Below are 23740 nucleotides of genomic sequence, written 5' to 3'. Positions count from 1 at the left end.
CACCCTGCAGCTGGGCCCCCCACTGGTCCCCGCTTTCCCGGCGGAGACAGCGACGCGAGCCACCCGCGAGCCCCTAGCCGAGGGTGAATCACGAGCCAGTTCGAGTTCCCACACTTTATCTCAGTACAGTTATCGCGAGAGTCCCGGGGCCGCGCCGGCGTGCTCTACGCACGCGCAGTCTGTCGCGGGGCCGGCCGGTGGTGCCGTCGGGGCGGGGAGAATGGCCGCCGCGCCGGCCGGGTGAGGTAGGGTCACACGCAGGCGCACTCGCGCGCCGACAGCTCGTGCACCGTGTGGTAGCGGCTGTGCGCGTCCAGGAAGGACACCTCGTCCTCGTAGGCCGTCGGGCGGCAGCAGGGCTGCGCGCGCACCCGCTCCCGCCGCAGGCGCCGCCGCTGGCGCAGGCGTCGCAGCCCGAGGTCGTAGACGCGCGCGGCGGCCTCGCAGGCGCCTGCGCAGTAGCGGAACAGCACCGTCTCGTCGGACGCGTAGCCCAGGCCCAGCTCGCTCACGCGCACCTCCAGCTCGCGCAGCCCGCACGGCCGCGCCCCAGAGCGCGCACGCGCGCGCCGCCGCCGGGGCCCCGCCCGACGGCGCGGACCTGGGGGTCGCCCAGCCCAGGGTGTCAGCTCGCGCAGCTCCACCGCATCCGGGGCGCCCTGCAGCAGTGCACGGTCTGCGAGGGGAGGAAGAGAAAGGAGGCGGGTCAGTGGGTGCAAGGGATGGGAGGGAGCCCCATACCCTCCCTGTACCTCTGCAAACGAAGACCCTTGCTGGGACGCCAGACCTGGACGGCTTCTCGTCTCCCAGATCCCAAATTTTCACACCCTCTTGCTGAGCTGCTCATGCACCCTCTCTGGGCGGCACTGGAGGGCACGTACATACACCCCTACGCTGGTCCAGCACCCCTTTCTGAACCCTGAGCCTATATTGGCTGCCCAGAACCTGGTTCATTCTTTCTGGGCTGCTTTCCAGCCCGTCTCACCTTGAGCTAAGCTGACCGGGGTGTCTAACTCACCTCCTCTGGGCCTCTCTCTCACCCCATTGTTGCTCCACTCTCCTCATCCTCCATCGCAAATCTATATGGACCCTGCCCTTATGCTGGGCTGCCCCAGGACACTGGTGCACCCTCTCTGGGCAGCACGGGGAGGGGGGGGCTGCTTCCCATGCCCCATCCCTCTTTAGTGAGGCTGTCATAGGTCTCTATCTCTAGAGCCCCTTCTTCAGGCCTTGACGTTTGCTCTGAGTTCCCGGGTTTTTCAGACTCCCTCCATCCCGCTGCCCCACTGTGCAGTGGAGCCTCAGTTTCCCTATCCAAGAAACGAATCGGGGTGGGTTTCTCAGAATGCAGAGGAGCAGCAGGTACTGCAGCCTACTGCATTCGAGGCCTGTGTGGGGCCCCCACTCCATGGAGTGACAGCAGCTACTGTCAGGGCCACCCCCATGTGACAGGTGACAAAACGGACCATCCCAAGGTCACATCATTACCAGGTGGCCGAGAGAGACGGGCTTAAAGGACATTCTTCCTGCCTTCACCGTTCACCCAAGTTTGGCCCAGGTCCAGCCGCCTTCTCCCACACTCACCAGGAGGTGCCCAAGTCACCGATTCCCAGGGCCTGGCAGCCTAAATTTATTACCCAAGCGCTGGCTCCACCCCCAAACTCCGAAGCCCCAGGAGAGAAGTGCAGACGCTGGAATGACAGGCAGCGCTACTGGCGGACCAGAAGGCAGGGGACTCCCAGCCCCAGAGCAGGTGGCAGTCATGCTTGTGGTTAGGAGAGGAAATCTTGAGTTTAGTCCCCACCTGCCCCCAGGGCTGGTGCACCTGGCTGTCAAAAGAATGAGCCTCTAGGTGGCCCTGGGGAAGGAGGGGCTGTCTGTCTCCTGGGGTTTGGTAGGGGAGGAGATGTCTGTTCCCACAGGGGGTCTCAGAAACAAGACAAACCCAGCCTCCGAGCCTGACTCTGCCACTTTCGCCACTTGCAACCTCAGGCCTCAGTTGCCCTGTCTGTTCCATGAAGCTTGCATGATCTCTGTCTTGGCTGGGGCTGAGAGGGTGGGAAGTCGGTGCGGGGGGGTGGCCGATGACTGAGCAACCTAGTCCGTGTTCTTAAAGCCATGGAGCAGGACTGGAGTGGCCGGGACTGTGCTGGGGGGTTAGTTAGGGGCACGCCCAACCCTAGAGGGGTGCATCGAAGCAGACATTTGTGGGCTTGCCAGATACAATACAGATGCCCGGCTAAATCTGAATTCCTTATCAACAATGAATAATCTTTTTTTTTTTTTTTTTAATGACACGGAATCTCGCTCTGTCGCCCAGGCTGGAGTGCAGTAGTGCGATCTCGGCTCACTGCAAGCTCCACCTCCCGGGTTCACGCCATTCTCCTGCCTCAGCCTCCCAAATAGCTGGGACTACAGGCGCCCGCCACCGCGCCCGGCTAATTTTTATGTAGTTTTAGTAGAGACGGGGTTTCACCCTGTTAGCCAGGATGGTCTTGATCTCCTGACCTCGTGATCCGCCCACCTCGGCCTCCCAAAGTGCTGGGATTACAGGCGTGAGCCACCGCGCCCGGCAACAATGAATAATCTTTTGGGATGTCTGTCCCTGCCTCTCTGCAACAGGGCTGGCTGCTTGCACAGGGGGCTAGAACACAAAGTCCCCAGCCTGAAATTCCACCATGGAGCCTAGAACATGGGGACTTGGGGACTCAGTGGCAGCTCCCTTTTTGCCGTAGGGCAGGCAGGCACCCGTCCATGGGCCCTGACCCTCCCCAGTGCCTGAAATTCCTCCATTCCTGCTTTGCCCCCCTCAAGTCCTGGAGCACTGGCTTTTGGAGCCCCACCCGGGTCTCTGTCCCAACATCCTAGGAAGGACTTCGTGCCACTTGCAGAGAGGGAAGTGGTGGGAGGACAGAAGTGGAGCTCGTGCCGGAGGCCACCCTTGTGCATTGTAAGGACAAGAAAAGAGGATTGTGTGGGCTGGCAGGGGCGGGCGCAGACGTGCACGCGGGCGTACTCATGGCCCACACCCAAAGGCACTGCACACGCACCCTGCCGGCGTCTGTGTCTCAGATGCCCACACAGGCGCACGCATGGACATGTGTGTGGGCACAGGGGTCAGGGCCCAGGCACCACTCTCACCGCACAGCACTTGCAGTGGGGCAGGCATTAGGGATTGGTGGGGAGTTGGGCGAGGGTCTTGCCCTCAGGGTGGGCATTTCTGTGTCCCTATAGCAGTGCTTTTGCCCGTGTCTGTGCCCCCAGCCCTGTCTCTCCTCTCTCTCTCCACCCCCCCCATCCCTCCAAATCTCTGGGTCTCTCTTCTGGTTTTCAGCTCCCGCTCCATCTCCCGCCTCCCCTTGGTCCCTGTCCCCTGGGGCAGATCACTGGGACCTCAGATCCAGCCTCTCACTCCTCCCACCGCCCCCCCACCGCTGCGCTGCGGGGGCCAACCGGGCGAATGCCCGGGTCTAATCTCCATCTGGCCCCCACAAGACCTCAGGGCAGAGCCTAATTCCTTGTGACAGCTAAGCCGAAAGACCCCAGTTCCCAGAAGTCACCCTAGCTCCACCAGGCCATTGGGGGAATTTGCAACCTCCCTCCACCCCATCTTTTTTTAGAAAATGTATTTATTATTATAATGTTTTGAGACAGAGTCGTGCTCTGTTGCTCAGGCTGGAGTGTAGTGGTGCAATCATAGCTCGCTGCAGCCTTGAACTCGTGGGCTCAAGTGATCCTCCCACCTCAGCCTCCCAAGTAGCTGGAACTACAGGCATGCGCCACCACACCTGGCTAATTTCTAAAGTTTTTTTTTTGTTTTTTTTGTTTTTTTTTGAGACGGAGTCTTGCTCTGTCACCCAGGCTGGAGTGCAGTGGCCGGATCTCAGCTCACTGCAAGCTCCGCCTCCCGGGTTTACGCCATTCTCCTGCCTCAGCCTCCCGAGTAGCTGGGACTACAGGCGCCCGCCACCTCGCCCGGCTATTTTTTTGTATTTTTTAGTAGAGACGGGGTTTCACCGTGTTAGCCGGGATCGTCTCTCGATCTCCTGACCTCGTGATCCGCCCGTCTCGGCCTCCCAAAGTGCTGGGATTACAGGCTTGAGCCACCGCGCCCGGCCAATTTCTAAAGTTTTTTGTAGAGATGGGGGTCTCACTACATTGCCGGGGCTGGTCATGAACTCCTGGGCTCAAGAGATCCTCCTGTCTCGGCCTCCCAAAGTGCTGGGATTATAGGCAGGAGCCACTATGCCTTGCCCTGAATAATCTTTTAGGATGTCTGTCCCTGCCTCCCTGCAACGGGGCTTGCTGGCCCTATCCTTTTTTTTTTTTTTTTTTTTTTTTTGAGACAGAGTCTCACTCCGTCATCGGGCTGGAGTGCAGTGGCGCCATCTCGGCTCACTGCAACCTCCGCTTCCAGGGTTCAAGCAGTTCTCCTGCCTCAGCCTCCCGGGTAGCTGGGATTACAGGCACGTACCACCACGCCCAGCTAATTTTTGTATTTTTAGTAGAGACGGGGTTTCACCATGTTGGTCAGGCTGGTCTCGAACTCCTGACCTCAGTGATCCGCCCGCCTCACGGTGCTGGGATTACAGGTGTGAGCCACTGTGCCTGGCCGGCTGGCACTATCTTTTAAAAACTTATGACCCCCGCCACCTCCCACTTCACTGCCTGAAATTCTACCCCTTACGTTGGGGGTATCTGACCCCACACAGAGGAGGAGCTTACACTGGGCCAGGCGGGCAATCCGGGTGTCCAGGGTTCGAGGCAGGCGGCGCAGTGGGACCAGCGCGGGTCCGAGGCGGTGGCTGAGAAGCAGGCCCTCTCGACACATCCAGATGGACAGCACGGAGCTGCAGAGCACTGAGGCCAAGGCCGCCGCCTTCCAGCGCTGCATCCTCAGCCTGCGGGCACAGGATGGTCCGCCGCACGCCCCCTGTCTGTCCCTCCAGCAACGAACAGGCGCAGGGCGCTGGGCCAGGACTCAGTGTGGGGCCTTTTGACTTTGAACAACGCCTGCCAAATGGTCGATAATCACATGGGAATGGTCCCTCAAGGAACCATTGAACAAGGAAGGGGTTGGGCTCCGTGCCAGGAGTCACAGGGAACCACCCCCATCTGGGGGTCCCGGAGTGCCTTCCTGAGGAGCCGATGACAGGGTCCAGACTTGAACAAAGGTAGGAGTTGACCAGGCAGAGAAGAATGACATCACAGGCAGGGGACACAGCCAGTGCAAAGGCCCCGAGTCTGGACTGAGCGTGGCGTATCCCAGGAACAGCGAGGAGGCCAGAGAGACTGCAGCTGAGGAGCCAGGGGGAAGAGTGAAAGGAGGACAGGTCATTCCCGGCAGGTGGCACTGTAGGACAAGGGCGCGGGGAGGGTGGTGGTTAGGATCGTCTGGAGGCAGGAATCCGGGGCTGTCACTGTTCCCTACACGCTGGTGTCCTCCATTGACTCTGCCCCTCTCTGAGCCTGTTTCCCATCCAGTTGGATAAGCAGGCCCAGAAGTAGTTAGCAATGGACCAGAGCTGCCCTGGACATTGAGTCCCAGCTCCGGGCTTTTGCACAGACAGGTCTTTCCCTGGAGAACACTTCTTCCCTCCCTCCCCACTGCCACTCCCCTTTCTTTTTCATTTTCTTTTTCTTTTGGAGATGGAGTCTCGCTCTGTTGCCCAGGTTGGAGTGCAGTGGTGTGATCTCAGCTCACTGCAACCTCCACCTCCCGGGTTCAAGTGATTCTCCCGCCTCAGCCTCCCCAGTAGCTGGGATTACAGGCGCCCGCCACCACACCTGGCTAATTTTCGTTTTTTTTTTTTTTTTTTTTTTTTTTTTTTGAGACGGAGTCTCGCTCTGTCGCCCAGGCTGGAGTGCAGTGGCCGGATCTCAGCTCACTGCAAGCTCCGCCCCCCAGGTTCACGCCATTCTCCTGCCTCAGCCTCCCGAGTAGCTGGGACTACAGGCGCCCGCCACCTCGCCCGGCTAGTTTTTTGTATTTTTTAGTAGAGACGGGGTTTCACCGTGTTAGCCAGGATGGTCTCGATCTCCTGACCTCGTGATCCGCCCGTCTCGGCCTCCCAAAGTGCTGGGATTACAGGTGTGAGCCACCGCACCCAACTTCCTCTCTTTCTTTCTTTCCCTTCCTCCCTCCCTCTTTTCCTTTCCTTTCTTTCCTTCCTTCCCTTCCTTCCTTCCTTCCTTCCTTCCTTCCTTCCTTCCTTCCTTCCTTCCTTCCTTCCTTCCTTCCTCCCTCCCTCCCTTCCTCCCTTCCTCCCTTCCTTCTTTCCTTTCTCTCTCTCTCTCTTTTTCTCTCTCTTTCTATTTTTTTTTTTTTTTTAGACAGGGTCTTGCTCTGTCACCCAGGCTGGAATGCAGTGGTGTGATCACAGCTCACTGCAGCCTCCACCTCCTAGGCTCAAGCGATCCTTCCACCTCAGCCTCCCTAGTAGCTAGGATTGACTACTACAGGCGTGAGCCACCATGCCTGGCTAATTTTTAATTTTTTTTTTTATTTTTTATTTTTTGGTTTAATAGAGAGGGGTGTCTCACAATGTTGCCCAGCCTGGTCTTAAACTCCTGGGCTCAAGTGATCCTCCCACTTTGGCCTCCCAAAGAGCTGGGATTACAGGTATGAGCCACTGTACCTAGCTCCCACTCCCCTTGCAATCTCAGCTTGGAGGGCGCCTCCTCCGGGAAGCCTTCTATGACTGCCTACCCTATTCACTTCAACCTCTGGCTGGTGCAGGGGCGCTAGTGGGCCCCCAGCAATGCCCTGAGCTTTCCCCATTCGGGCACTGGGTGCTGTGAGTGCCTGGTGGCATCCTTCTCACTGCATGTAGTCAGCATTTAATAACTCACATGTACACACCCACCACACCCGATGCTGTCTGGGCTCCTCCCCAGCGTCCCACAGCCCCCAGCCCGAGTTTACATTCCCCCTCCCGGCTGCCTAGTGTGGGGTGGCAAGGAGCCTGGCAGCCGGCCAGGTGTAAACATTTACACCGAGCGCTGAAAGCTGGGTTGGATGTGGGTCAGCGCCTCCGGGCCTGGGCTCGGCTCGTGATCCCCAGGTGCCCCCCCCGCCGTGCATGCACCTTGTACCTCCAGCTTTGCGCGCTGCCCTGCACCGCGCATAGATTTATTTGCGTGGGATTCGCATTTCATTTGCATGGACTGCGCCCTGTGTCCTGATGCGCAGAAACTCGAACTGCCCTTTCTCTACCCCGCTCACCCCCATGGATGAGGACCACAGGAGCTACGCACACCAGACCTTAAGTAACAAGACACATTTATTAAGCACCAGCTGTGTAACAGGCCCGGTGCTGAGCCCACGAGAGAGGCATTACTATCTCCATTTTACAGCTAGGCAAACCGAGGCACAAAATGGGTAGGGGCTTGTCCAAGGGCTAGAAAAGGACATGGGATTCGAACGCAGGTTCTTTGACACAGCACACACCATATGGGCTGGGCTTGGGAGCAGATGCTGTAGTCACCCCGAGAACTTGCCTCGCCACTATTGCTGGTACTTGAGACTCTTTGGTATTGGTGGTGGTTATTCTTAGTAAGGAATGAGCTCCCCAACATGAGGGCGTCTAAACAAATCCTAGACCAGCCTGGGGATCTATCTGATGAGAGTGAATTTGCAGGGGAAGTTGATTCTCCCCCAGGGCCAGCCCAGCTGGGTCAGTGGCACAGAATAGGCGCTCATAGACATTTGCTGAATGATGAATGAATGAATGAATTAACACAAAGAAGCTAGGCTGGCCAGGTATGGTGGCTCATGCCTGTAGTAATCCCAGCACTTTGGGAGGCTGAGGAGGGCAGATCACCTGAGGTCAGGTGTTCAAGACCAGCCTGGCCAATATGGTGAAACCCTAGCTCTACTACAAATACAAAAATTAGCTGGGTGAGGTGGCATGCACTTGTAATCCCAGCTACTTGGGAGGCTGAGGCAGGAGAATCACTTGAAACCGGGAAGCAGAGGTTGCAGTGAGCTGAGATTACACCACCACTGTACTCTAGCCTGGGTGACAGAGTGAAACACCATCTCAAAAAAAAAAAAAAAAAAAAAAAAAAAAAAAAAAAAGCTAGGCACTGGGTGGCCCAGATTCTAAATTGGAGGGTCCGGAGTTTTATGTCTGAGTGAATGGATGGATGGATGGGTTTATTGGGAGGATGAAAAAGAGACCACAGTTGAAGTCTCTGGGCTTAGTATACAGTTAGTGCATAACAAACAAGGTGACTGTCATGAATGGGCCTAGATTCACTGGGAGTGGGCAGGGGGGCCCTCCCTGAGGAGGTGACGCATGCACTAAGACCCAAGTATAAGAAGTCAGTCATAAGAAAATCTGGGGGCAGGTGTTCTAGGCAGAGGCACTGCCTGTGCAAAGGCCCTGGGGCAGGCCCACACCTGGCGTGTTTAAGGAACAGTGAGGAGGCCTGTGTGTCTGAGCAGAGTGAGCAGGGGAAGAGAGAGAGGAGGGGAGGTTGGGAAGGATGGAGCAGCTCGTGCAGGGCCTTGTGTGTGGGCCATGGGCAGGACATTCCATTCTTGAGGTTTTGTGGAAGCAGATGGCAGCAGCAGCATTTTGTCAGATGTCAAACCCATCCCCTTCATTCCTTTGTGTGTGTTCTTTTGTTGTTGTTGTTGTTGTTGTTTTTTGAGATGCAGTTTCACTCTGTTGCCCAGGTTGGAGTGCAATGGTGCAATCTCAGCTCACTGCAACCTCCACCTCCTGGGTTCAAGCAATTCTCCTGCCTCAGCCTCCCGAGTAGCTGGGATTACAGGCATGCGCCACCATGCCTGGCTAATTTTTTGTATTTTTAGTAGAGATGGGGTTTCACCATGTTGGTCAGGTTGGTCTCGAACTCCTGACCTCAGGTGATCCACCCGCCTCGGCCTCCCAAAGTGCTGGGATGACAGGCGTGAGACACCATGCCGGCCAATTTTTAAATTTTTTGTAGAGATGAGGTCTCATTGTGTTGCCCAGGCTGGTCTTGAACTCCTGGGCTCAAGCGAGCCTCCTGCCTTGGCCTCCCAAAGTGCTGGGATTACAGGCACGAGCCACTGTGCCTGGCTGCAAGTCATACCCTTATCCCCACTGTATGAATGGGAAACAGGCCCAGAGCTGGGAAGTGACCTGTCCGAGGTCATAGAGCCGGCATTTGAATGCTGGTGGTAGGAGGGGGGAGACAGGCAGGAAACCTACCCGGGCCCTGGACCTCTCTGGACCCCCTCTACCCTGCTTGTCCACACATTCAAGTCTTAGAGTGGTGTGACTCAGTTTCCCCATTGGACTAGAACAAGCCTTGGGCTGTGGTGGTCTGTTTCTACCAAGGGCCTAGCCCCAGCATGGCCTGGTCACAGGATCCCCGGAGGCCCTGGAGCTTCAGACTCTCCCCACCTAGAGCTCTGGTGGAGGGCAGGAAATTGGGGGGCCATCGGCGGAGGGGGCCCAGCAGGCAGGGCTGATTAGCAGCCATGAACAATGGGCCTCTCTGTTCTCGGGGGTCACCTAACTGGTTTGTCTCTGGCACGGACGCGACCAGCTGGGGGTGATGTGGGTGTGGCGGAGGGCACAGGGAGGGGGCTGGGTGTGCACAATGCATGTGCCTGTGTCCCAGAGGCCCTCGCCTGGGGAGGCATCTGTACCTGTGCATCTGCACAGAGACACACACTTGTAGGTACAGGAGTGCCCACTGTCATTTGCAATCTAGCCCAGGTCATCATCTGCGCCCTGAGACCCCTCCTCCTGGCCACACACACAGGAGTACACAGGTGAACATGCTGCCAGCACCCACAGCTGCCAGAGCCCAGGAGTTTGAGACCAGCCTGGGCAACATAGCGAGATCCCCCATCTCACACAGCACACCTGCAGGCTTACACTTGTGTGCCCACCATCTCATTCACACCCAGCCATCTCACTCATTCACACCCAGTCTTCTCACTCATTCACACCCAGCCATCTCACTCGTTCACACACAGTCTTCTCACTCATTCACACCCAGCCATCTCACTCGTTCACACCCAACCATCTCATTCACACCCAGCCATCTCACTCATTCACACCCAACCATCTCATTCACACCCAGCCATCTCACTCATTCACACCCAGTCTTCTCACTCATTCACACCCAGCCATCTCACTCGTTCACACAGTCTTCTCACTCATTCACACCCAGCCATCTCACTCATTCACACCCAACCATCTCATTCACATCCAGCCATCTCACTCATTCACATCCAGTCCTCACTCATTCACACCCAGCCATCTCACTCATTCACACCCAGCCATCTCACTCATTCACACCCAGTCTTCTCACTCATTCACACCCAGCCATCTCACTCGTTCACACACAGTCTTCTCACTCATTCACACCCAGCCATCTCACTCGTTCACACCCAACCATCTCATTCACACCCAGCCATCTCACTCATTCACACCCAACCATCTCATTCACATCCAGCCATCTCACTCATTCACATCCAGTCCTCACTCATTCACACCCAGCCATCTCACTCATTCACACCCAGCCATCTCACTCATTCACACCCAGTCTTCTCACTCATTCACACCCAACCATCTCATTCACACCCAGTCTTCTCACTCATTCACACCCAGCCATCTCACTCATTCACACCCAGCCTTCTCACTCATTCACATCCAGCCGTCTCACTCATTCACACCCAGTCTTCTCATTCATTCACACCCAGTCTTCTCACTCATTCACACCCAGCCATCTCACTCATTCACACCCAGCCTTCTCACTCATTCACATCCAGCCGTCTCACTCATTCACACCCAGTCTTCTCATTCATTCACACCCAGTCTTCTCACTCATTCACACCCAGCCATCTCACTCATTCACACCCAGCCTTCTCACTCATTCACATCCAGCCGTCTCACTCATTCACACCCAGTCTTCTCATTCATTCACACCCAGTCTTCTCACTCATTCACACCCAGCCATCTCACTCATTCACACCCAGTCTTCTCACTCATTCACACCCAACCATCTCATTCACACCCAGCCATCTCACTCATTCACACCCAGTCTTCTCACTCATTCACACCCAGACATCTCACTCATTCACACCAAGCCATCTCATGTCCTCACACTCAGGTTCTTTCATACTCGTGCACACGCACTCCCACACACACACACTGCCCATGCACACACAATCACACTCACGTGCTCAAGTATTCTCACTCGAGCACACTTGCACGTTCAGATGCTCCCATATTTGGCTGGGTGCGGTTGCTCACACCTGTAATCCCAGCACTTTGGGAGGCTGAGGTGGGTGGATCACCTGAGGTCAGGAGTTCAAGACCAGCCTGGCCAACATGATGAAACCCTGTCTCTACTAAAAATACAAAAATTAGCCAGGCATGGTGGTGGGCGCCTATAATCTCAGCTACTCAGGAGGCTGATGCAGGAGAATCACCTGAACCTGGGAGGTGGAGGTTGCAGTGAGCCAAGATCTCACGACTGCACTCCAGCCTGGGCGACACAGCGAGGCTCCATCTCAAAAAAGAAAAAAAATTAGCGCCGAGCATGGCAGTGCACGCCTGTAATCCCAGCTACTCGGGAGGCTGAGGCAGGAGAATCGCTTGAACCCGGGAGGCAGAGGCTGCGGTGAGCTGAGATCACGCCACTGCACTCCAGCCTGGGTGACAGAGTGAGACTCCGTCTCGAAATGAAAGAAAACAAAACACTCCCACGTTCACTGTTTTCACACTTCCACACTCAAACAGGGTTACACACACATCCCAGGGTGTTTTCACACTCACACACACTTGGATTTTTCCACACGCATTCAAACACAATCACACATTTGACCACGATGACACTCACACACTTGCCTGCCTGCCTGCCTGTCTTCTCTTTTTCTTTTTTTCTTTCTTCTCTCTCTCTCTCCCTCCCTTCCTTCCTCTCTCTCTCTCCCTTCCTTCCTTCTCTTTTTTTCTCTCTCTCTCTCCCTCCCTTCCTTCCTCTCTCTCTCTCCCTTCCTTCCTTCCTTCTCTTTTTCTTTTTCTCTCTCTCCCTCCCTCCCTTCCCTTCCTTTCTCTTTCTCTCCCTCCGTCCGTCTCTTCCTTCCTTCCTTTTCTTTCTTTCTCTTTCTTTTTCTCCCTCTCTCCCTCCCTCCCTTCCCTCCTTTCTTTCTCTTCCTTCCTTCCTTCCTCTCTCTCTCTGTCTTTCCCTCCCTCCCTTCTTCCCTCCCTCCCTCCCTCCCTCCCTCCTTCCCTCCGTCCCTCCTTCCCTCTCTCTCTCTTTCTTTCTTTGACAGAACCTTACTCTGTTGCCCAGGCTGGAGTGCAGTGGTGCAACCTCGGCTCACTGCAACCTCTGAGTCCTGGGCTCAAGTGATCCTCCTGCCTCAGCCTCCCAAGTAGCTGGGACCACAGGTGTGCACCACGATGCCTAGCTATATTTGTGTGTGTGGGGGTGGGTGGGTGGGTATATATATATATATATATATATAGTTTTTTTTCTTTTTCTTTTTTTTTTGTAGAAAGGGGGTTTCACTGTGTTGCTCAGGCAGGTCTCGAACTCTTGGCCTCAAGCAATCCTCCCGCTTCAGCCTCCCAAAGCACTGGGATTACAGGTGTGATCCGCTGTACCCAGCCAGTATTTTCATACTTACACCCAAACATGATCCCATGTACACTCAGATGTTTCCAGGCTCACATATTCTAACACAATCACACCCACATACCAGAACACCGCCACGTGAATGCCCTAGTGTGTTCTCACACTCACATTTGAATACATCACGCTCACACGCTAGGGCGTTTTCACAGTCACACTCAAACATGACCCACTTACACACTTGGATGCTTCCACCTCCATTCAAAACACTATCACTGGCCGGCAAGGTGGCTCATGCCTTTGATCCCAGTGCTTTGGGAGGCCAAGGCAGGAGGACGGCTTGAGGCCAGGAGTTTGAGACCAACCTGGACAATATAGGGAGACCCTGTCTCAGAAAAGAAAAGAAAAGAAAAGACAAGGCCGGGCATGGTGGCTCACATCTCTAATCCTAGCACTTTGGGAGGCTGAGGCGGGCAGATCATTTGAGGTTAGGAGTTTGAGACCAGCCTGACCAACATGGTGAAACCCCGTCTCAACTAAAAATACAAAAAAAAAAAATTAGCCGGGCGTGGTGGCAGATGCCTGTCATCCCAGCTACTCAGGAGGCTGAGGCAGGAGAATCACTTGAACCTGGGAGGCGGAGGTTGCAGTGAGCTGAGATTGCACCACTGCACTCCAGCCTGGGCGACAGAGTGAGACTCCATTGCAAAAGGAAAAAAATAAAAGAAGATGAGAAGAGAACAGACAAAAAGAGTCAAGGTCATGAAGGACAAGGACAGATGGAGGAGGAGTCTCAGATTGGAGGGGCCAAAGGGGATCGCTAAATGTCATCTGAGATCTTGGATGGGCCCTGGGACAGAGAGAGGACATTAGCAGAAATACTGGTGAAACAGCCAGGCTCAGTGGCTCACGCCTATAATCCCAGCACTTTGGGAGGCTGAGGCGGGGAATTCGCCTCAGCCCAGTTCGAGACCAGCCTGGACAATACAGTAAGACCCCATCTCTACAAAAATAGAAAATAATAAATTTTTAAAAGACACCATTGGCCAGGCACAGCAGCTCACGCCTGTAATCCCAGCACTTTGGGAGGCTGAGGCAGGCGGACCACTGGAGGTCAGAAATTCGAGACCAGCCTGGTCAATATGGTGAAACCCCGTCTCTACTAAAACTGCAAAAATTAGCCAGGTATGGTAGTGCATGCCTGTAATCCCAGCTATTAGGGAGAGTAAGTGAGGCAGGAGAATTGCTTGAACCCAAGGAGTGGAGGTTGCAGTGAGCCAAGATCGTGCCACTGCACTCCAGCCTGGGCGACAGACCAAGACTTCGTCTCAAAAAAGAAAAAAATCACACTCACACACTTGGGTGCTTTCACACTTGTGCTGAAACGTTATAGCCACGTGCTGGTGTTTGCACACTCACACACTTGAACAATCCCACAGTCTCACACTAGGGTGTTTTCACACTCACACTCAAGTATGATCCCACTCACACACACTGAGGTTTTCCCCACTCACACGTGGTATGCTGGTCTCACAGAGACACACACTTGGAGGTACAAGAGCATCCATTGTCATTTGTGCTCTGGCCAAGGTCCCCAAGACCCCTCCTCCTGGCCACACACTCACACACGCAGGGGTGCACAGGTGAACACGCCACCAACGCCCACAGCTGCAAACATTCCAGGGGGCACAGACACAGTGGGCGGAGAGTGAGAGGAGGGGAAGCAGAGGAGGCCGGGGGGACTCAGGAGGGAATGGCCCCGCCCTGACCACCGCCCACGTCCACCCCGTGGGGATCTCGCGTGCTGTCAACGCTGCCTGTGCAGGGCCTGGCCAGAGGTCCCTTCCCAGTCCTGGAGAAAAGGTAGAGATCTTGAAGAACCTGCATTGCCTGGAGGGAGAGAAGCCTCCTTCCTTCCTCAGTGGAGGGGGCGGTCCGTAGCAGTGTGAGCTGCAGCAAGAAGGACCTAGGACAGACCTCCATTTCTAGCTGGAGGCCACACAATCCCTAGAGCTGGGGAAGGAAGGGAAATGGACTCAGAGAGAAGCAATGAGCAGCTCAGTGTCGCACAGCTACACAGGCCCTTCCAATCAATCCAAGCAACAGACAGCCGGCCCAAGGGTGTGTGTTTCTGGCACCTTCCTTGGTGATGCCAGGAAATGTTGCTCATTATCTTTATGCACAGCCAACGCCCTGGCACCCCCACATCCCTTCGCACCGAACTTCCCAGGGGACACCTGCCGGGCACACCCAGTCCCAGGGATAAAAGCCTCTGTCCTACAGAACTCCCGGTCTCAAAGAGTGGCACCTGAGAGAGGAAGAAACGGAGGACCTCTCTCCATGTAGGCATCTCTTCTAATCTTGGGGAGGCCTGGAATTGAGGTCTATCTTAATTTGGCAAACTCCTACTCTACCCTGAAAGCCCTAGCTCCTACAGCCCCTCCACCAGAAACCCTTCCCTGCTACCCATCTCGGCCACCCCCAAGCCATGGATCCCTTCCTTTTTTTTTTTTTTTTTTTTTTTTTTTGAGACGGAGTCTCGCTCTGTAGCCCAGGCTGGAGTGCAGTGGCCGGATCTCAGCTCACTGCAAGCTCCGCCTCCCGGGTTCACACCATTCTCCTGCCTCAGCCTCCCGAGTAGCTGGGACTACAGGCGCCCGCCACCTCGCCCGGCTAGTTTTTTGTATTTCTTAGTAGAGACGGGGTTTCACCGTGTTAGCCAGGATGGTCTCGATCTCCTGACCTCGTGATCCGCCCGTCTCGGCCTCCCAAAGTGCTGGGCTTACAGGCTTGAGCCACCGCGCCCGGCCCGGGTCCCCTCCTCTTGCCTAGCCCTGTGAGCATGGTGTCTGTGCCCATGACTGTCTTTGCTGGATGGGAGTTTCTAGAGGCACATCTTGGGCTAAGTGTTTGCAGGGCACGGGGCTGACTTCGAGCATTCAGTTTACAGAGGCGTGAGCTTGCTGCAGGTCCCAAGTCTGCACAATTTTGCCTGTGGGGGTGCTGCCCTGCACACACTTCTCCTTCCTCTCCACTTCACTCCTGGTCCTCCTGTGACTCAGTTTCTCCTTTTTTTTTTTTGAGACAGAGTCTGGCTCTGTTGCCCAGACTGGAGTGCAATGGTGCTATCTCAGTTCACTGCAACCTCTGCTTCCCAGGTTCAAGCCATTCTCCTGCCTCAGCCTCCCAAGTAGCTAGGACTACAGGTGCCTGTCACCACGCCTGGCTAATTTTTGTATTTTTTCTTTTGAGATGGAGTCTCACTCTCTCACACAGGTTGGAATTCAGTAGCGCAATCTCGGTTCACTGCAACCTCTGGCTCCCGGGTTCAAGCGATTCTCCTGTCCCAGCCACACAACCTGGGACTACAGGTGTGTGCCACCGTGCCTGGCTAACTTTTATACTTCACCATGGTGGCCAGGCTGGTCTCAAACTCCTCACCTCAGGTGATCCACCCACCTCAGCCTCCCAGAAGTACTGGAATTATAGGTGTGAACCATTGTGCCCAGCCCCCATCTGTTTTTTTTAGAATAAAAAAAAGGTTTTTTTTTTAATAGAGACAAAGTCTCGCCATGTTGCCCAGGCTGGTCTCAAACTCCCGGTCTCAAGCGATCCTCCCATCTTTGCCTCCCAAAGTGCTGTGATTACAGGTGTGAGCCACCATGCCTGGCCTCCCATCTTCAATAGGGCATGAAGGGTGCCACCCAGCACTGTGGGAAAGCCAGGGAGGACCTGGAAGAGCTTGACCAAGTGGCTCTTGGGCTCTTGCCACTGCCCACGGGCAGAGGATGCCAGGCTGTGAAGCCAGCATATGCCAGTGAGGAAGTGCTTGTGTGTGTGAACGCCGCGGCATACACGTGCTTGTGCCCCTGTGCCTCTGTTTTCCCCAAGTGCCGACAGCTTGAGGGCTCACAGCTGGGTCTGTTCCTAGGGCAGCCTCCTGGTCTCCTGTTCCTAGATGGCCTCTGGAAGTTCCCTGAGGTTCCACTGATAGGGAAGCTGAGGCCCCATGAGGGGCAAGACTTGGCCAGGGGTCTGGGCCTCTCGAGGCAAGACTCAGTGATTCTGCAAAACACAAAACAAATTCCACAGCCCACAAAAATGTGCCCCCTCCCTCAGAGGGCCCCAGGGCCTGGGCCCACCCCATGGGGGGATGAGGCGGCCAGGACAGCCGCAAGCTGGCGACACACATCTGGGGGCAAACCAGGAACATCTGGTGAGCACAGCTGGTTCCGATGCTGCGTCTGAGGGGCCAGAGGCCAACCTAGGGGGCGGCTTTTTGTGTCGGGTGGTGCCAGGGGAAGAAGTCCAGCCTCTCCTCTTCTTCCCCCAGCACAGAAACTGAGTGCTGCCCAACTGCTAGAACTATCGCTGGCTCCCTGCTACCCTGGACATCAAGTCCCAGCCCATGAGCTTGTCTTGAGGGACTCTGGGTCTGTCTTTGCCAAAGTGAAGCTGAGCGCTGGATGGTCAGGAATAGTGGTTTCTAGGGAGGAGTATGGTGGCTCCTTTGGGATCATACTAGTGGTAAAATAATAATAATAATAACTAGGCCGGATGTGGGGGCTCATGCCTGTAATCCCAGCACTTTGGGAGGCTGAGGCAGGTGGATCACAAGGTCAGGAGATCAAGACCATCCTGGCTAACACGGTGAAACCCCGTCTCTACTAAAAATACAAAAAAATTAGCCAGGCGTCGTGGTGGGTGCCTGTAGTCCCAGCTACTTGGGAGGCTGAGGCAGGAGAATGGCGTGAACCCAAGAGGCGGAGCTTGCAGTGAGCCGAGACTGTGCCACTGCACTCCAGCCTGGGCAACAGGGCGAGACTCTGTCTCAAAAAGTAAAAAAATAAAAAATAATAATAACAATAATAATAACTGGGCCGGGTGTGGTGGCTCATGCCTGTATTCCCAGCACTTTGGGAGGTCAAGGCGGGAGGATCATTTGAGACCAGGAGTTCGAGACCAGCCTGGCCAACATGGTGATACTCCATCTCTACTGAAAATACAAAAAAAAAAAAAAAGAAAGAAATACTAGCCAGGTGTGGTGGTGCACTCCACCAGTCCCAGCTATTCGGGAAGCTGAGGCAGGAGAATCACTTGATCACGGAGGTTGCGGTGAGCCAAGATCGCTCCAATGCACTCCAGCCTGGGTGACAGGGCGAGACTCTGTCTCTAATAATAATAATGATAATAATTATAATTGAAACTAACATTCATGAACAACACTATAGTGCCATTCAAAGCACTTTACATGTAGTAACTTGTACCAAGGTATGGACTATTTTATCCCAATTTGGTAGGCAGGAAAACAGAAGTCCAGAGAAGTAAAGTAACTTGCTCAAACAACTTAAGCGGTTGAACTGGGATTTGAACACAGGTGGTCAGCAAACTCCTACTCATTCCTCAAAGGCTCACTTCCAACACTCCTCCCTGCACATTCTTTTTTCTTTTATTATCCAATCAATGGCTGCATAACCTCTATTTTTTTTTTTTTTTTCCAAGACAAAAGTCTCGCTTTGGAGTGCAGTGGCACGATCTCGGCTCACCGCAACCTCCATCTCTGAGGTTCAAGCGATTCTCCTGCCTCAGCCTCTCGAGTAGCTGGGACTACAGGCGCACCACCAGGCCCAGCTAATTTTTTTGTACTTTTAGTAGAGATGGGGTTTCAACATGTTGGCCAGGCTGGTCTTGAACTCCTGACCTCAAGTGATCCTCCTGCCTCAGCCTCCCAAAGTGCTGGGATTACAGGTGTGAGCCGCCACACCCCACCGATAACCTATATATTATTTTTCTTTTTTGTTTGTTTGTTTTTTGAGATGGAGTCTCGCTCTATTGCCAGGCTGGAGTGCAGTGGAGCGATCTCAGCTCAGTGAAACCTGAGCCTCCTGGGTTCAAGCGATTCTCCTGTCTCAGCCTCCCAAGTAGCTGGGATTACAGGCACGCACCACCATGTCCAGCTAATTTTTGTGTTTTTAGTAGAGACGGGGTTTCACCATGTTGGCCAGGACGGTCTCGATCTCCTGACCTCATGATCCGCCCACCTCGGCCTCCCAAAGTGCTGGGATTACAGGCGTGAGCCACCGCGCCCGGCCATAACCTCCATATTCTTAACCACGTGCTTTCTGACCTGTCTGACAACAACAATAACACCACCAATAATAGTAACACCCAGCAGTGTTGGCTATTCCATTTATTTAAAGGCAGACACTGTGATGACTGTCTTTCCCTACATTTAATTCTCCCACATTCCCTGAAAAACATGCTATTATTACTAGCCCTGTTTTCCACGTGGGGAAACTGAGGTGCAGAGAAGTAGCTTGTTCAAGGGCACACAGCAAGCAAGTGGCTGAGGCCGGTCGTGGTGGCTCACGCCTATAATCACAGCATTTTGGGAGGCCAAGGCGGGAGGACGGCTTGAGGCCAGGAGTTCAACACAAGCCTGGGCAACATAGCGAGACCCTGTCTTTACAAAAGAAAAAAAAAATGTCTTTAATTAAAAGTATTAAGTGTCTGAGCTGGGATTGGAACCTGGATCCAACTCCAAACTTGTTCTCTCCCAGAGTCCGCAACTACTGCCTGGGAACCTCCTGGCCTGTGTTAACAAGAGGAGAGGTGAGAGAGGGGCTTAGGCCCTGCTGTTGGAGAGAACAGTGGCGCTGAGACCCAGGGAGGTACGAGATTTTCTTAAAGACACACAGGAGGGCAGACCCAGCAAGTAAAAGGCCCCAATGGCAGAAAGTCCTGAGTGCCAGGCTGGGTTCTGCCTCCAGCACACGAATTAACCTGACAAACACTTATTGAACGCCTACTGTGTGCCAGGGCCTGGCTGGGGACCAGGGACTCGATGGTAACCAAGGCTACCCTGGGCCCCTCCCCGAAAAATTCACCATCCAGTCAAGGAGGCAGATAATAAATATGAAATAAACAAGGTAATTAGATGTCAAGAGCATGAAAACAACAACAACAAGAAACCAGGATAGGGCTGGGCGCAAAGTGCCTCATACCTGGAATCCCAGCACTTTGGGAGGCTGAGGCGGGAGGATCGCTTGAGCCCAGGATTTTGAGACCAGCCTGGGCAACACAGTGAGATCCCCGTCTCTACAAAAAAAAAATTTTAAATTAGCTGGGCTTGGTGGCATGCACCTGTAGTCCCAGCTACTCGGGAAGCTGACGCAAGAGGATCGCTTGAGTCCAGGAGGTAGAAGTTGCAATGAGCTATGATTGCGCCACTATAGTCTGGGCGACAGTGCAACACCCTGTCTTGGGAAAAAAAACAAAAAAACTCAGGATGAAGCCATAGTGACTAGAGGCTGCTTCTAGACTGGGGAGTCAAGGAGGGCTTCTCAGAGGAGGAAGCATTTGAGCTGACACCTGGATGACAGTAGAGAAGCCAACATTGAAGATCTGGAAAGCGTGTTCCAGGCAGAGAGCTGCACGTATAAAGGCTCGGAGGCAGGACCGTGCCTGTTCGAGACGACCAGTGTGGCTGGAGCTCCAGGAGCCAGGGGACAGCACAGGGAGATGAGGTGGGAAGTCACGAGGGCCCTGTGGCCTGCAGGGTCAGTGTCCCGCAGTCCCCCACCGGCGCCTGGAGCTCTCTCTTCCTGCATCCGCCACCTGGCTGCGTCTGGGGAGGGAGGCTGGGGAGCGTGTGTGTGCCAGCTTCTTAGGCCCACCGTTTCTGGCCCTGGCCCTCTGTGGTTGGGCTATATAGTTGCCACCTTGACCACACCAGGCTCTTGGGGCTGGCCAGGCTGCCCCAGGGCTGGCCTCGAAGGCATCTGGAGCTGGCAGGAGGGGGGTCCCCGGGGTGGGATGACAGGATCAGCCTAATGAGGCCTGGCATGGCTAAGCAGCTGGCACAGGGCCCAGCAGGTGGCTTGAGCGGCATGGGTCCTCCGGGAGCGGCCAGGACACCACAAGACGCTGGCCATCTGATGGAAAGGGAAACTGAGGCACAGACCCCAGATGAAGGTTAAACCCTAACACTGGGTGAGACTGGGAACCACTCCTCAGTTTCCCAGGAAACAGGTGAGCTCAATCATCTTGTCTTTTTTCTTTTGAGACAGGGTGACAGAGTCAACCAGGCTGTCACCCAGGCTGCAGTGCAGTGGCGCAATCTCAGCTCACAGCAGCCTGGACCTCCTGGGCTCAAGAAATCCTCCCACTCCAGCTTCCCAAGTAGCTGGGACCAGAGGGGGACGCCACCACACCTGGCTAATTTTTGTATTTTTGGTAGAGATGGGGTCTCGCTATGTTGCCTAGGTTAGTCTGAAACTCCTTGGCTCAAGGGATCCACCTGCCTTGGCCTCCCAAAGTGTTGGGATTACAGGCATGAGCCACTGCACCCAGCCATCATCTTTTCCATCTCCACAAATTCAAATTTTGCCTTGGGTTGTGACACACTGTGCTATTTAAGAACAAACAGTGCCCTCTCTCTGGGCCTCAGTGTCCCCACTTGGGAAGTGGGGGCCACGCTGCAAGCTGGGCCCGCTGTCTGATTTCTTCCAGGGCTCGCCCAAAGCCTGATTTCATTTGGATCTGACAGGGAGACCCCTCCATTCCACCATCATCATCTCTGAGAGACCCTTCCTGCAGACATGCTCCATTCACGTCCACTCCCTATTCAGGCTTCCTTCAAGGCCATTATCAGCCCTGCAAGTGCAAGGCTGGTTTGGGAGCCTCCTGTCATCTCCAACCCCGAGCCCCAGCCACCACCTCCACCTTGAGGCCCCAGAGCCTCTGCCTCACCTTGAAGGACCAGGGAGATGCATCGCTGAGAAACCCACAGCCCCCCAGCAAAGATAGCCCAGCCCAGTGACTCCAGATACATTAACAGCTTGCACCTCTCCAATCTGTGTATTTAGCCCCTACCTCCAGGGATGCAACCTTGAGTACCCCAGCCCAGTTCTTCCTCTGCCAACCTTCTAGAACAGTCTCTCCCACACTCACCAAGGCACCTTGACTATTCCATGCCTCCAGATCATTGCATGCACAATTCCCACCTCCTGGAATGCTTTTTTTCCCACTTGGAAAACTCCTATTCATCCTTCACAGCCCCACCTCTGAGGCCCCTCCTCCAGGAAGTCCTCTCTGACCCTCCTACCCTGAGGTAGACCCCTCCATCCCCACACTGAGCTTCCCCAGCCCTGTGTCCCTGGGTCTAAATCTGGCTCCCTTGAAGGACAGCACCCAACAACTCTGACACCAGTCAACCACACCGTTGCCACGAACACACATTTGTCAAAACAATCTTTTGATTGTGTTATGCCCCGCTGCAAACTTTTTGAGTCCCTTCTGCTCGACTCTTAAAAGCTGTATCCTCTGTTTGCTCCCTGAAAGCTGAGGCCTGAAACCCGAGGGGGCCAGTGCTGATGGTGGAATTTCAGAGCAGTACCCAGTTGAAGAGGGGAATGTTTTATTTTCTTCCCTGCACCCCTAGAAGAAGCTTTTTGCAGCTCCCTGGGGGTGGAGTGGCTTCGGAGCTGTGAACCTCGGGAGTCTGAGGATGAAGGGAGGAGGGAGGGGTGTCCAAAGGGCCCCAAGGCAAGAAGCTGGGGGTGGGAGAAGCTGGCAGTGTGGGTGGGATTCTGCCTCACACTGACATCCTCTGAGGCTGCTCACACCCCAGCCAGGCTTCCTCAGCCCGGGGCACTCAGAGACAGACAAAGAGGGCCATGGAACAGGGACAAGGATGTAGAGAACAGGGAAAGGGCAGGGGAGACAGGCAGGAGGGAGGAAAGTCAGGGGTCTGGCCTCCTGCAACCCCCTGCCTTAAACCCCTGGCCCCGCTCCGCAGATCTGGACCAATGACCAGCCCTGCAGGTAACCACAGGCCTGTGGGGAGGACGGATGCGTTCTGGGGAGGGGGCAGTGGTGGCATTCACCCTGGGATAGCCATTTCTCTCTCCAGCACACCCCCCTCCCCACCAATCTGTCTGCAGCCCCCTTGGGCCTAATGACTCCTAATCCACAAACCACCTCCTGGGACAATTCGGGGCTATGCCCCTGCAGGAGACACCTTTTATAAACAGCAGGAAAGGCAGGCACAGCCTCCCCCCACTTCAAATCCAGGCTTTGCCCTTAAGAGACCCCCCCTCCACACTCCAAAGGGTTTCACGCCCTCTGGTGGCTGAACGGGCTGCTCCAGGAGACCAGAGGGCCCGGCCCTCACCGGAGGACACCGTGTCCCCGGCGGCGGCGGCGGCGGCGAGCAGGGAACGCGCCACTGACAGATGTTTACTTCTTCGCGCAGCTGGGCCGCGACGGCAGCCCCCCGCCCGGGCTCTGAGGGATCCGGAAGCCCCCCAGCGGCCCCTTGGAGACCATATGGCTAAAGGGGTGTCTGGGTCTCGCCCTCCTAGAGGCTGAGGAGGGAATTCTGGGGAGGGTACTGTGCCTTCCTCAGATGCACACTCGGAGGTCTTAGGAGGCAGGGTTGCGCCCGTCCCGTCGGACAAGGACACCGCGGCCGGATTCGGGCTTGGAGAGCCGCTTAGGATCTAGCTCTACACGCCCGCCCCTCCCCACGCGCTGACCTGTCGCCCCCTGACCCCTCCCTCATATACCCGTTGGCTCTGCTGCAGGAGGGAATCCCCTGGTCTATTCGGAGTCCTCAGCACCCTCCATGCCCCGTCCATGGGGCGGGTCGTCCCCGTCGTACCCCGTTACCCCCCACCTGCCCCGCCTGCCCCTTGCTTACCTGCTGTGGGCGCCGGACTACCCGTCAGTGGCGGCCGCGCCGGCCCCAGCCCCTGCCCCTGCCGCCGCGACCGCCATCCGGGTCGCCTGGGCCCGCGGTGCCCGGGGGGGCCCGGGCCGGAGGGGGCGGCCGCGGGCGGGGTGCGGCGCGGGCCGGCCCATGGGGCCCCCCCGGGCTCGCTTAGCCGCGGGCTGCGGCCATCCCGGCCCGGCGGGGGCTGGGGCTGGGGGTGGGTGCCCTGGACGGCCGGTGGCTCGGAGGGCGCGGGGCGCGGGGGCGCACGGACGGCACAAGCGGCCTCGGCGCCCAGCGCGGGGCTCCTGGGCGGCGGCGCGAGGGACCTGGGCGCTCGGAGCGGCTCCACGGCGCGCTCTCCCGCCGCCTCCGCCGCTCCCGCCGCGGACGGCTCGGCCGGCGCGGGGCCGGGGGCGGGGCTGGGGGCGGGGCTGGGGG

At 55.8% G+C, this 23740-nt stretch overlaps 2 protein-coding genes across 9 annotated transcripts; one reads left to right on the top strand and one right to left on the bottom strand.

Annotated features, from left to right (window-relative positions):
- Positions 1-99: 99 nt before the first annotated feature.
- Positions 100-23740, bottom strand: NRTN (neurturin). Of its 8 annotated transcripts, none has more exons than XM_077979578.1 (4): positions 23525-23740; positions 23288-23339; positions 4726-5298; positions 100-676 (listed from the first exon to the last, which is right to left on the bottom strand). In XM_077979578.1, exons 3-4 carry the CDS (start codon positions 4892-4894, stop codon positions 252-254), a joined length of 594 nt encoding a protein of 197 aa, XP_077835704.1. In that variant the 5' UTR covers positions 4895-5298; positions 23288-23339; positions 23525-23740; the 3' UTR covers positions 100-251. The 8 variants fall into 8 exon arrangements, with proteins under 8 accessions (XP_077835704.1, XP_077835702.1, XP_077835706.1 ...); XM_077979576.1 differs by having other exon boundaries at positions 4726-5353; positions 23525-23691; XM_077979580.1 differs by having other exon boundaries at positions 4726-5353; positions 23288-23345; positions 23532-23691.
- On the top strand, positions 6487-13143 carry LOC144337001 (uncharacterized). Its single transcript, XM_077979557.1, has 3 exons — positions 6487-7792; positions 10309-11229; positions 12679-13143. The coding sequence occupies exons 1-3, from the start codon at positions 7775-7777 to the stop codon at positions 12691-12693; spliced, it is 954 nt and encodes a 317-aa protein (XP_077835683.1). The 5' UTR covers positions 6487-7774; the 3' UTR covers positions 12694-13143.

The sequence above is a fragment of the Macaca mulatta genome, chromosome 19 (genome assembly GCF_049350105.2).
Source record: "Macaca mulatta isolate MMU2019108-1 chromosome 19, T2T-MMU8v2.0, whole genome shotgun sequence".
In the NCBI taxonomy this organism is placed as follows: domain Eukaryota; kingdom Metazoa; phylum Chordata; class Mammalia; order Primates; family Cercopithecidae; genus Macaca; species Macaca mulatta.
Note: the sequence above shows the minus strand (reverse complement) of the source record. Positions and strands in the feature narration are given on the sequence as shown.

What these genes read in the sequence shown, in the direction of transcription:
- NRTN (XM_077979578.1), bottom strand. Translation starts at nt 4,894, where the DNA reads ATGCAGCGCTGGAAGGCGGCGGCCTTGGCCTCAGTGCTCTGCAGCTCC. An exon ending in GATTGCCCGCCTGGCCCAGT is followed by an intron (nt 677 to 4,725) that starts GTAAGCTCCTCC and finishes CTCCCCTCGCAG; the next exon opens with ACCGTGCACTGCTGCAGGGC.